The 13,180-nt window shown below is 38.8% G+C and overlaps 1 protein-coding gene across 1 annotated transcript in view; it reads left to right on the forward strand.

The window, feature by feature from the left end:
• astn2 (astrotactin 2) overlaps window positions 1–13,180 on the forward strand; it is a 432,572-nt gene that overhangs the window by 172,319 nt on the left and 247,073 nt on the right. The window contains exon 4 of the mRNA XM_039661894.2: window positions 11,899–12,048. Within this exon, the coding sequence (XP_039517828.2) occupies window positions 11,899–12,048 (150 nt within the window). The remainder of the gene's footprint in view (window positions 1–11,898; window positions 12,049–13,180) is intronic.

Consider the following 13,180-nt stretch of genomic DNA (forward strand, 5'->3'; position numbering starts at 1 on the left):
CCCCACATCATCACACACATTCACCACACCTAGAGATCGGCATGGTTTAACCTCAGTTAGCCTAATAGCTGGTTTGATTTGCATTGAAAGATGATCTTATGGAAAGTACCCCATGCCAATCTCTAGGTGTGGTGAATGGTGTGTGATGATGTGGGATATCTTAATCCCAAAGGCCAAGGGAACTTTATCAGGATGCATATTATCCTGGATTCATGAAATAACTGGCTTTTAAAAATAAAAATCTGCCTGACTCTATGGGAATTTAACATAGGGGTGCCCTGACTTATGCACCCTGTATTTTAAGGAAAAACATTTATTTAATTATGATACATTATTCATTCACAAAGAAAATCGGTGTCCTTAAAGGTTGGAGTTTTCCTCATTTTTCTAATTAAGGCATTAAGATCAATATCCAAAAGATGATTTTTTATTCCTCTTTTTAGGCAACTTTAGCATGGGTGTCCAAACGTATTCACATCACTGTAAGTACACTCTAAAAATGCTGGGTTGTTTTAACCCAACTTTGGGTCAAATATGGGCAAACCCAGACATTTTTACATTACATTTTTAACCCAACATTTGGGTTTGTCCATATTTGACCCAACGTTGGGTTAAAACAACCCAGCATTTTTTAGAGTGTACCAGCTGTTTATAAAAAGTTTTTAAGGTTTGTCAACGTTCATCAAAATCTTTTTTCGAGTCATTTTGTTAATTTCATTCGTTGAATGAACCAAATGATCGTTTCGCTACATAAGACTCTTATTCATCGTCTGGAATCGTTTAAAGCCCTTTGAACAGTTTGCACTGAAACTCTCATTTGGACCTTGAACCGTTTGGACCCCATTGAAGTCCATTATATGGAGAAAATCCTGGAATATTTTCATCAAAAACCTTAATTTCTATCAGTAAAAGTTTTTTTTTTTTTTTTTTTTTTTAAGTAAAGTACTCCTTTAAGCTTAATCTTATTTGATCTTAGATTTTATTTTCACTTAGTCTCTGAAAAAAAGTGCTCTGATGAAATGTCTAAGATGTTTTTTACAGCAAACATGAACATTCATGACAGCGGTTGAACCGTCACTCCGGCCGTTTCTCCGTCAGATTATGGGACATTTGGACACAGATCTGCCTCTAGCGTCTCCACGTCTGTCACCGTCCGTCGACGATCTCTCAGGAGAGGCGTTTATGGCTGGCGTGTCAGTCTCTTTATTACAGTTCTCGTGCTCTTATGAGCGTCCGCTGTGCACAGACAGCCAGACGAGTGATTCTCCAGATTGGATCCGACTTTGACCCTGACGCCGTTTCTTTCTGAATTATGGTTGACCGTCGCTTCTTATGTCTTAGTGCTCAGCGAGTAGTCAAGCGGGTAATTGGCATTCCTCTATCTAGTCTCCAGTGTCACACGGGACCCATGTAATAGACACACAGTGCACACAACGCTTAAGATGGAACAAACAGCGTGCGCCCCTAGTGGGTTTGCTGGATTATCTGAAGGGTTTGCTGGCATCAAGCTCCAGACCTAAAGACACTGTTAACCCACTGTCGCTGCTGATAAGAGAGGAGAGGAGATAAGATGAGAGCGAAGGAGAAACAAAGGGCGAAGGGCTTCAGATGATGACGAATGGATTTGCTTTGGTTATGGTTCACTCTCCAAAATCATGCAGATCGCTGTTGTGTCTGTCTGTGAAACGCAGACATAATTCACAGGTGCTCGTGGCAGAAATAATTTCGCTGCAAAGGTGACAGGTGGGCATTTTCACATTTCTCCATGCTTCCTGGACAATCTTCGCTTTTAAAAATGTCATCTTCGACAGCGTGACGGGGGTCCAAAACAGACAAAATCAAAGCGTGTAAAACCCGTACACGATTTTTTTTTTGACAGAAATGTGTTCAAAAGAGTGAGATTTTAATAAACAAAAACATCAAAAATGCACCAAAAGCGACAATTCTACTGAATAAAAACTGTTTTCAACCATGATAATAATCAAAACATGTTTCTTGAGCATCAGATCATCATGTTAGTGATTTGTGAAGGATCGTGTGACACTGAAGACTAGAGTAAATGCAGCTTTTCTCCACCCTGTCCCTGAACTCCTGCTGTTTCAGGCTATAGGCAGGGCAGATAAAATGTGTGTCTTGTCTTAGATAAAAAGCAGGCATGATTGTACTTCTTATTAAAGTTTCAAAAAAAAAAAAAAAAAATTGCTGATAATTTACTCGCCCCCATGTCATCCAAGATGTCCACGTCTTTCTTTCTTCAGTCGAAAAGAAATGAAGGTTTTTGATGAAAACATTCCAGGATTTTCTCCATATAATGGACTTCAATGGGGTCCAAACGGTTCAAGATCTAAAAGAGAGTTTCAGTGCAAACTGCAAACTGTTCAAATGGCTTTAAATGATTCCAGACGATGAATGAGGGTTTTATAAAGAGAAACGATCGCTCATTTAATAAATTAATAACAAAGTTTAAGCTTTATAAGCTGTGATGCGCGTTTGTGACTCTCCTGTTCAATTCGTTCTTTTTGAGCTCATAAAATGTACACTTTTTTTATGAGCTATGATTTAGCTAAATGAGACCCTTATTCATCGTCTGGAATCGATTAAAGCCCTTTGAACAGTTTGTAATGAAACTGTATTTTGGACCTTGAACCGTTTGGTTCCCATTGAAGTCCATTATATGGAGAAAAATCCTGGAATGTTTTCATCAAAAACTTTAATTTATTTTCGACTGAAGAAAGAAAGACGTGGGCATCTTGGATGACATGGGGGTGAGTAAATTATCAGCAAAAGTTTTTTTTTTTTTTTTTTTTTTTAAATGTGAACTACTCATTTAAGTTTCACTAAGTTTTACTCTGTTTCAAACCCAAGCGTGCAACTTTCTTCATTTCCCGGTGGCAGCGGTTAAGAAAATGAAGGAGTCGATGGTTTGATGCTCTTGCTGTTAATCTAAAGACTTCTGTGTATTTCAACACTCATTTGGTTTTTGTATTTGGTGACACTTTAAAATAATGTTAGGCTAACATGAACTAACAATAAGCTATGCATTTGTTACAGAACAGTTAATAAAAATAGATCCATTCATTGTTTAGTTGACGTTAGCTCAGGTTAATTCAATGATATTAACAGATACAACTTTTTGATTTTAATAATGTATTAGTAAATGTTGAAATTGAAGGGATAATTCACCAACAAATTTCAATTCTGTCATTAATTACTCGCCCTCATGTCGTTCCAAACTTGTAAGACTTGTTCTGGTTTATAAAAGGATCATAACCTAAACCTATATGATTTGGATAGTTTAAGCCTAACTTCAGTCCGTTCATGATACAAAATGATCATATCTCTCCCCCTTGATTCATGTTAATTTGTTTTGAAGCATCAGAGTTTTGAGTGAATAGACTTTCAATCACAGAAATCTATCAAATTTTATTAAAAATATCTTCATTTGTGCTTTGAAGATGAAGGAAAGTGTTACAGTTTCACGAGTGTGAGTAAATGATGACAGAATTGCAATTTTGGTATGAACTAACCCTAAGAAGCATGCTCATTGTTAGTTCCTATTAACAAATGTAAAAGTAAATCTAATGTCAACCAACTTTTACCATTCATTTTCTATGCATAAAGCACATAGATGAAAAGCGCAAGAATGGTTGAGGCGTTAATCTTTAAAATTACAAAGTAAAAGCTGAAATGCACTACACAACTTTTTAATTTGAATCTTTATTGCAGTCATCATACACTTGCCGACTCTGTGAAGGGTTACAGATTTAATCTGACCATCGTACATTAAACGGATGACTGGTGCAACGGGATGCGAGAAAAGCAAATAAAAACCCATTATAATCAGTGATGCTGTCTACACCAGCCCGGTCTCATCCCAAGACGTCATATAACTGACGTTTTGGGACGTCTTTTGACCATACGTCAATATTCGCCTTTTTAGGGCCCCCTTAAACGTCGGTAGATGAGGTTATGGGATCCTAACTCTACCCCATACCTAAACCTAACCCTAAACCTAACCCGTCACCTAACTGACGTTAAAGGTAAAGCGTCAGTTGTATGACGGCCCGGGACCGCCATCTACCGACATTTAAGGGGGCCCTAAAAAGGCTGATATTGACGTATGGTCAAAATACGTCCCAAAACGTCAGTTATATGACTTTTTGGGATGAGACTGTGTTATCTACACTGGATATGTGGTGTGACGAATCCCAGTGCCTGTGCTACTTCTGACACAAAGCTAAACTTCAGAGTCTGTCCCATCACACACTGCACGATTTTCTGTGAAATCTATTTCCTCTGACTGTACACTGGCTCTGACTTTCGGCAAATCGTAAATTGGGTTATAAATCATGCAGTGTGATTTTGTCTCGGTTTGTGCCAGTCGTGATGTGTGATCAATATCACAGAGGACTCCAGACAGTCACAGACTTGGCCTGTCTCTAAAAATGCACAGTTAAATACTAAATCATTAGAGACAATGTCTTCAGGTTACTCACTGAACTGGGACGCTATGTTTACACGCAGACCTGCTTACTGGCTCTGTGAATATTTAGTCATTTTCAACATCAATGTTGTTTTGTTGTATGTTTTATTGATCCACGTCTAGCGCGGTCAGTAAGAATTGAGTTGGCTGAACAAATTGTCCAATCTTGGCTGTCTTGAATGATTTCGCGAGTGGACCGTTAGAACAACGGTCAACTAAACCCCGATATCCCATTTAAACACAAATGATGGGATGGCCCTGGAAAGGCAACTGATTGCATTTATAAGGACCCGATCAATAAACTGTCACGGCTCGAGCAAGACGGACACACAGCAAACCATCAGGGATGAACGATGGCCGCCTGAGGAGCGCAGACTCTTAAAGATTTCATCTCCAACTCCCAACAGAACAAACACGCGGGCATGAAATATGCATGGGGCAGTTAACCTGTACTTCTCAGTCATGGCAGGTCGGGTCTTAAGTGGATCCGGCTCAGTCTCGATTTGTTTGGTTAGCCGTGGCTGGATTAGCCTTGAGCACAGTCAAAGACCCGGCAGGGAATACTGAGCATTACTGCACCTTTACCACACTTTGCTCTCTGAGAGCGTGACAGTGACGTGTTGAGCCCGTTCTCATCCCAAGGCGTGATATACTGATGCTTTTGCCAATCCGTAGACATCCGACACACATGAGATGCAGATATGGGCCAGAAGGCGCCTCCTAGTGGTCTAACCCTAACACTACCCCACACCTAAACCTACCCATAACCAAAGCGTGTTATTTTGACGCTAAAGGGTGCCATGTGCGTCAGATGGATACGCATTGGCTAAAGCGTCAGTATATGACGCCTTGGGATGAGAATGCGTTGGTATTTTGGTTACACTAATATGCTCCGTCATTATTAGGTAACTAGGCTGGAAGGAATGCATGGCAAATGAGTAAAGCTACATTAACACTTCATCTACTAGAGAAACAAGATTTACTAGTGGTGTTCGAAATAGCTAATTTAGCACTGAGATGGTTTGCAATTAGGCAATCATTAATTACTGAATGAGATTAGCCTCATTAAGAACTAATATCTAACAATGGGAAATTATAGAGAATTACCAATGATTTACTAATCACATCATTAACGTGTCTCAGACATTTTACTCTGAACATGGTCATACAATTCATCACTAAGTGTTACCTAGTTACTCGTCAAGAACTATTAGTGTTCTGGACCATTATTTTAAAGTGTGTTTCTACTTCAAATTGTCACAATGTGTTACTTGCAATGTATTTTGTTGTTATTTGTGAAATTTAATAGCAATTTCTGAGTGTGCACGTTTAATGATAATCAGAAAAAAAAGTGAATGAACTCCTTATCCCATGATGCACTGCAAATGGCATGACATATTCTGTAGGGATAGGACGATACACTTATCATTACTTTTGCGGTGCTTGGGTGCCAAATCGATATGTATTGTGATTTGTAAGACTTGCACTTCTACAAGTAGGCCTATAGTATACAATGATTTGCAATATTTGTTTTTTTTTTTTTAACATTATAAAAATGGTAACACTTTATTTCGATAGTCCACTTTAGACATTCTACTAACTATAAGTGAGTTTGCATGTCAACTTTAATTAGTATTAGTAGATGGTCTACTTAATATTTGCTAACACTTTTTTTTTTTGATAGTTCCCCAACAGATGTTGATTATAAGTAACTTGGCAACTACAAGTCAACTTATTCTACTAACCCGAACCCTAATGGTGTGTTTACACTGTACACGAATAGAGCGTCAAATCCGCGTCTAGTTACCCAACTAACCCACTCGCGAATAAAAAAAAAACAACAACAACAGAATTTCTTTCTGGCATACGTTTCCGTCATGTCTGAAATAAAAGATATTTCTGCTCTGTACTTGTTGTGGAAGTCTCAAATACGGAGGAAAGGCTGACGTGTCTGGGTTCACAGCAGCATCCAGAGGCCCACTCCACTTGGTGAATTTAACCGTTTTCTCCTTTCCATTTTCGCCCAGTCTCTGTAAGCATACGACATTTGATCGTATATTTCAGGGTACCAACAGACAGCAACAATTAGCATCGCCTCCATTTTCAACAACAATAGCTCTTCGTTGAGCGTCATGCGAATCTTCCACTTGAGTTCAAATTTTTCAACTTGCGCGGAAGACGTTCGTGGCAAACACGTCGTCCAATTCGCATCATTTGCGACGCCCAGAGTGAACGATGCGTCTGTTCGCGTCTTTGCATTGACTTTGTATGTAATCTACTCGCGCAAATAATTAAATTTGCATTCGGTGTGAACACACCATAACACCTAACCATAACTTATGTAAGGTTTTTGGTTGAAACCCTATTGCTCTATGGTGAAAATGAATGGGAGTCTGACTGTTGCTTTTAATCTGAAATTCACAGTTGAAATCTCCCAAGAGCCTCAACACAAGTCTTGGTAACTTCAAAACCCATGCAGATGTGGTCTTTGCCAATGTTTTATTATACATATGTTATTCCTGCTTTACCTTGGTCAATGGAAATAGGATGTTACCCTCTTCTGGATTGCCAAATACATAAGACATATTTATGAATTGATTTTGAGAAATAAGCTTGTGTGCAATAGTGTTGTAGGCCTCAGTGAGAGATTAGTCAAATGAGAGTTCAGCAGCATCGACACTGACAGAGCACGCTCAAATTGAATTAAGGCTTTTGTCTTCAGTCGTCTTTGTTATGGGTCCACAGTGGAGAAACAGCGTTTGACTCCAAATCTACCACAGCGCTGCACGGATAAAAGAACACATGCAGTTCACAGAAGAACTGCTGTTATTGTGTTTGTGCTTTTAGAATATTTAGAAACAGTTGAAAAATAATATTTTTGCATTTGTGATTCGGTGGTATTCGGTTTGAATTTGTATTCGTCAGTCAAACTCCATTCAAACTGCTTGCTATGGATGCGAAAAAACGCATAAAATCGAACCCGATTCGATTTTTTTATGATGGACGAAAGTTTCGGACTCAGTGTGCAAGGGCCTTTATCCTTGTTCCACACTCAAACAAACAAACAAAAAACACCAGATGACTTATTCTGTAAATGCAGTGATCAGGCTCGTATTAACACAGTGTAGTGCCCCCCCCCCCCCCCCCCCCCCAGAATTTCTCACTCGTACGAATTAGTACAATTTTCCTAAATCTTACATATTTTACGAATTAGCCAATTCGTATAAATTCATACGAAATAAGCAAGTCCACGAAAGACTGTTGCAAGCAACCATATCAGATTTCAAATCGGCAAAAGCGTCACATATTTGCTCAGAAGTAATGGTGAATAAGCCTTACCTTTAGCAGAAATCTTTACTTCCATCAAAAACGGCATATATGAGAACCGCATGCACAACCAACCCGATCTCACGGGAATTCGTATGAATTTTACGCGGTGGCTAATTCGTAGCAATTCGTACGACCTCACTCATACGAATTAGTACGATTTTGCTAAATCGTACATATTTCACGAATTAGCCAATTCGTATGAATTCGTACGAATGACCCACCCCTGACCCCGCCCCTAAACATAACCGTCACGTGGGTTTAGACAAATCGTACAAATTCGTATGAATTAGTACGAATTAGTCACTTTTGAATCACTCGTACGAATTCGTGAGATAGGGTAGGCACAACCATATGTCTAAAAAACCCCATTGCAAACATATACGAAATAAGCAAGTCCACGAAAGACTGTTGCAAGCAACCATATCAGATTTCAAATCGACAACAGCGTCACACATTTGCCCAGAAATAATGGTGAATGAGCCTTACCTTTAGCAGAAAATGTTTTATCTACACTTTGTGCATGCAAATTTGTTAATTAGATTCAAATCCACTCTTAGAAGAAAAGGTTCTATCAGTGCTACGTATTTGAAACTCCTAAAAGGTTCTATACACTCTTAAAATAGGGTTCCTCTGGGCTCTATATAGAACCCTGGGGTTCCATACTTGGCCAATAGAACCTTTTACCAAAAAAGGTTCTATATAGATGTAACAAAGTTCAGGGAAGAAGGAGGCAGGAACCGGATAATAATAATAAAATAAAACTCTATTTAAACAAAATAAACAAACAAAATACCTGCCAGCAGCCCCTCACGGACGACTGCTGGCTACCGAAAATAAAATATAAAATACCGGCCAGCAGCCCCTCGCGGACGACTGCTGGCTTACCAAATAAAATATAAAACACAAACAAAAGCAGGCCTGTTCCTCTCTCGATCATCCACTCCGTCGCTCCCCCTTTATGGCTCCGCTCCTTCGTGAGAGATGCGAGACCGGTGTGCCTCGCAGGTGCTGCTCATTAGCAATCGCACCACCGGCCTCGCGACTTTCTCTCACGTCCCTCGGCCGTCCTGCTCACCACAATAGAGTTCCATATATGAAGCGGGGGATGGAACCATTTCTGGTTCTAAATAGAAGCATTTCTTCTAAGAGTGTATAGTTCAGATTCAATAGCCAGCAGGGAGAGTGCAGACAAGTGCAGGTACTTTTTGAAAGGTGGCCATGTGTCGTGATATTTTCTCTTTTTTTAATTTACGTTTCGTACAACCATTAAGCTGATGCTGTTGATCCATTTCGAATTGAATATTATAAATTGGCGGGATCGACTCTGACTGAGAGGATGGGGCAAATACACCACGACCCAACCGCAATTCTCTACACTGTAAAAAAAATATTGACGGTTTAACTTAAAAAAGTAAGTAACCTGGGTTGCCTTAAAATTTTAAGTTGATAGAACTGGAAAAAGTGAGTTAATACAATGAAGGAGATTAATTTAACCATCATAAACTCAAAATAATAAGTTATCTCAACTAAATAAATTATTATAAAGTTGATTTGACAAAAGAAAATATGTTGTGATAACAAATCTTGAAAACATTTTTTACAGTGTACATGCATATATATATATATATTTTTTATTCTCTCTATATATATTGTCTCAGTAACTGTTCACAAAATACAAAACATGACATATTTGAAATGTCTAGTCATTATCTTAATCACTTCACCCAGTCCAGTCTATGGATAATCCAGCACTGGCAGTGATACGATTGTTTTCCACAGTGAACACAATCCACACATCCACTTACATGAAACAAGCAGCTGCTGATTAGACAGAATGGCACACACCATTGAAACCCATCCCAATATAACCAGTCGCTCACTCCAGGGACCACGGCTTCGTCCATCTGCAAACTTCTCCGTCAGGGGGCCTTCGACATAAAGGGGGGAAATCGGCCCTGTCCAGAGCCATTACGACTGTGCCGAGAGAGCGGCCCTCTACATATCTCAAGTTAATTGAAGTTGTGATGCAGCACCGGCCGTCGGGAGGGGAGTAGCGATGGGTCTTTGTAATGGAGGCGGGAGATAAATTGTTTGCGACTTTTTGAGGCATCTCATCCCACTCCATCTCTCCGTTTCGCCTCCTCCCACTCCTGGCGCAGACAACAAGAGGGAAGTTTATTTTTATATATTATGCCTCTGCTGTGGTGCAAATGGGCCAGAACGTGTTCAGATGGGTCAGCGGTGTCCCCTGAGGGAGTCTGTTTTACTGCCAGTTGGAAAATAATACTAACATTACTGGCTGTGAGCATCGCACCACACTTGCCCATCTTTCCTTTGGCCCCCCGTCTGGAAGTGCTCTTGATTTCCAAACGGGGGGCCCGAGACGTTAACTCAAATCTTGCAGTGACTCTCCATAAACTACAGCACACACACTTGTGAAGGTTGCACTCCATCTGCGTGGAATTTTAGTTCAATAAAATGAAGTCACTCTCCATTTGGCCTGTAACATCACATGGTTCTAATCGAATTGTAAGAGTGATAGTGTGACCTTAAAGGAGTAGTTCACTTAAAAAAAAAAAAAAAAAAAAAAAAAAAACTTTTGCTGATAATTTACTCGCCCCCATGTCATCCAAGATCTCCATTTTCTCCATATAATGGACTTCAATGGGGTCCAAACGGTTCAAGGTCCAAATGAGAGTTGCAGCTTCAAAGGGCTTTAAACGACACCAGACGACGAATACGGGTCTTATCAAGGACCCTTCAAGTCATGACTCGAAAAAAAGATTTGTTCATTTTGATGAACAAGTTCAAACAGGAGAGTCACGAACGCTCATCACAGTACAGACCAAGGTGAGCATTTAAACTTATAAAAATTAAACTTTGTTATTTATTTATTAAATGAGCGATCGTTTCGCTTGATAAGACCCTTATTCATCGTCTGGTGTCGTTTAAAGCCCTTTGAACAGTTTCCAGTTTGCACTGAAACTCTCATGGTCCTTGAACCATTTGGACCCCATTGAAGTCCATTATATGGAGAAAAATCCTGGAATGTTTTCATCAAAAACCTTAATTTCTTTTCGACTGAAGAAAGAAAGACATGGACATCTTGGATGACACGTGGGTGAGTAAATTATGTTTTTGCAAGTTTTTTTTTTGTTTTTTTTTTTAAAGTGAACTACTCCTTTAACAGCGTGACTAATGCAAAATAAAGGTTTACATCCAAGAGCGTGTGGTCGACCCCGTTTGATCTATGTTTTTAACTACACAGTTACTACGTAAAGCATACAGGCTTGATGCGTCAATGAACAAAAGAATAGCAATTGGTTGTTTTGAATGTGCATTTCCAATCTTAAAAGTATATTTTTTAAAGAACTGAAATAAAAGGCCACTTGAGTGCACCTAAAGAGAGTAGACGTTCATGACCATGTTTCTTAACACACTTAGATGCACTTTCTCTAATAACCTCATTGATGCTTCTGCATCCGAATGGGAACAAATCCCTTTATCCACGTTCCGGCATCCAGTTGTAGCATCTCAGTGGCCTTGGTTTTGAAATGAAACATGGTCAAGGCTCATACTAATGTCCAGGTAGTTCTATTAAGTCACTGCTCCACTATTTTGGGCATTTTGGGGACATTTTTCAAGGATTGCTACTGCTGAACTTTGAATCTTCAGGAGGAACCGTCTCAAGATTATCATGGCACACTACGACTTTTACTCTCAAAACTGCTGAAGAGGGAATAGTTTTCCCTCATGACCTGCACTTTTTCAAAACGCATCAAAGCGTTCATGAGAAGAGAAAAGAGAGATAAGACAGTGGACAGAAGAGGAGAGCGTGTTAAAGACGGGATAAATGAAGTTGTGCATAACTCATATGTCCTCGTTTCTCTTTTAAGGACAAACCGTTTACTGAGTAAATCATCTCACGCCCATACCTTCATTTATCTTCTTTTTTTTTTCTTTTACACAGGAATAGATAACCATGACTACAGCATTTTCAGCATGTAGTAAATCACGCGCTGCCCTCTAACGCCTTTCAGCAGAGGTGTGTGTCTCACAGGCGTGTGTGTGTGTGTTTGTTTCAGCGATGGACCCCGATCAAGAGAGCGTCGAGGCCCTGATGCAGAGGTTTAAAGAGAGTTTCCGGACCAACACCACTATGGAGATAACACACTTCCAGAACGTTACACACAGCTCCTCCACTGGCCGGAAGAGAGGACAAACACACACCAGAGGTTTGCAATGCTCTGACCCAATGACACACACAAACAAAAGCTCTTGTTGTGTTTGCTCATGACGCATGTGTTTCATTGGCGTATCGCTGTTAGATCTGTTCCCAAACCTAGTGCACTAGGAAGGGAAGGATGAGATTGGAAAGTTTGACATCCACAAAATAGAAATGAGTCATATAACTTGTAAATAAATGATTATTTTCAGCTCCCAGTTACATAGTCCTGAAGTCAAACTGGTTTTTGGTTAAATGCCTGAAGGGTTGTGAAACGATTAATCACGATTAATCGCATCAAAAATACAAGTTTGTGTTTACATAATATATGTGTGTGTAGTGTGTATAATTATTTTGTATATATAAATACACACACATGCATGTATATATTTAAGAAATATTTGCATGTGTATACTTTATATATATATATATATATATTTATACAAAATTACACTCTAAAAAATGCTGGGTTGTTTTAACCCAATTTTGAGACAAATATGGACAAACCAAAACGTTGGGTTAAAAATGCAATTAAAAAAAAATGTAACCCAATGGCTGGGTTTGTCCATATTTGACCCAAAGTTGGTTTAAAACAACCCAACAATTTTTAGAGTGTAATATTATACATAAATATACATATTAATAACCAATTTTTCTTAAATATATAGACACCACACACACATATATTATGTAAACACAAACTTTTATTTTGGATGCAATTAATCACGATCAATCGTTTCACAGCTAATGGTGCTGGGTTGTTTTAATCCAACACTTGGGTCAAATATGGACAAACCCAAATGTTGGGTTAGAAATGTAATTTATATTTTTACTTTCAACTGTAATTTTTTTTTTTATTACATTTTTAACCCAACATTTGGGTTTGTCCATATTTGAGCCATATTTGGGTTGAAACAAGTGTACACATTATAAAGGATTTAAGTTTTAAATTGTGGACAAACCAAACTGTTGAGTTACATATTTAATAATAAAAAAATATAAACCAATGGTTTGGTTTGTCTATATTTGACCCAACATGTGTTGGAACAACCCAGCATTTTATAGATTATATTTTGTTTCTTCTAAACGGTTCCAGTCCAAACAAATGACATATTCTGACGATTATTTTATATGTAAGTCTT

Source organism: Pimephales promelas, chromosome 4, assembly GCF_988280905.1.
Source record: "Pimephales promelas chromosome 4, fPimPro1.hap1.1, whole genome shotgun sequence".
NCBI lineage: Eukaryota > Metazoa > Chordata > Actinopteri > Cypriniformes > Leuciscidae > Pimephales > Pimephales promelas.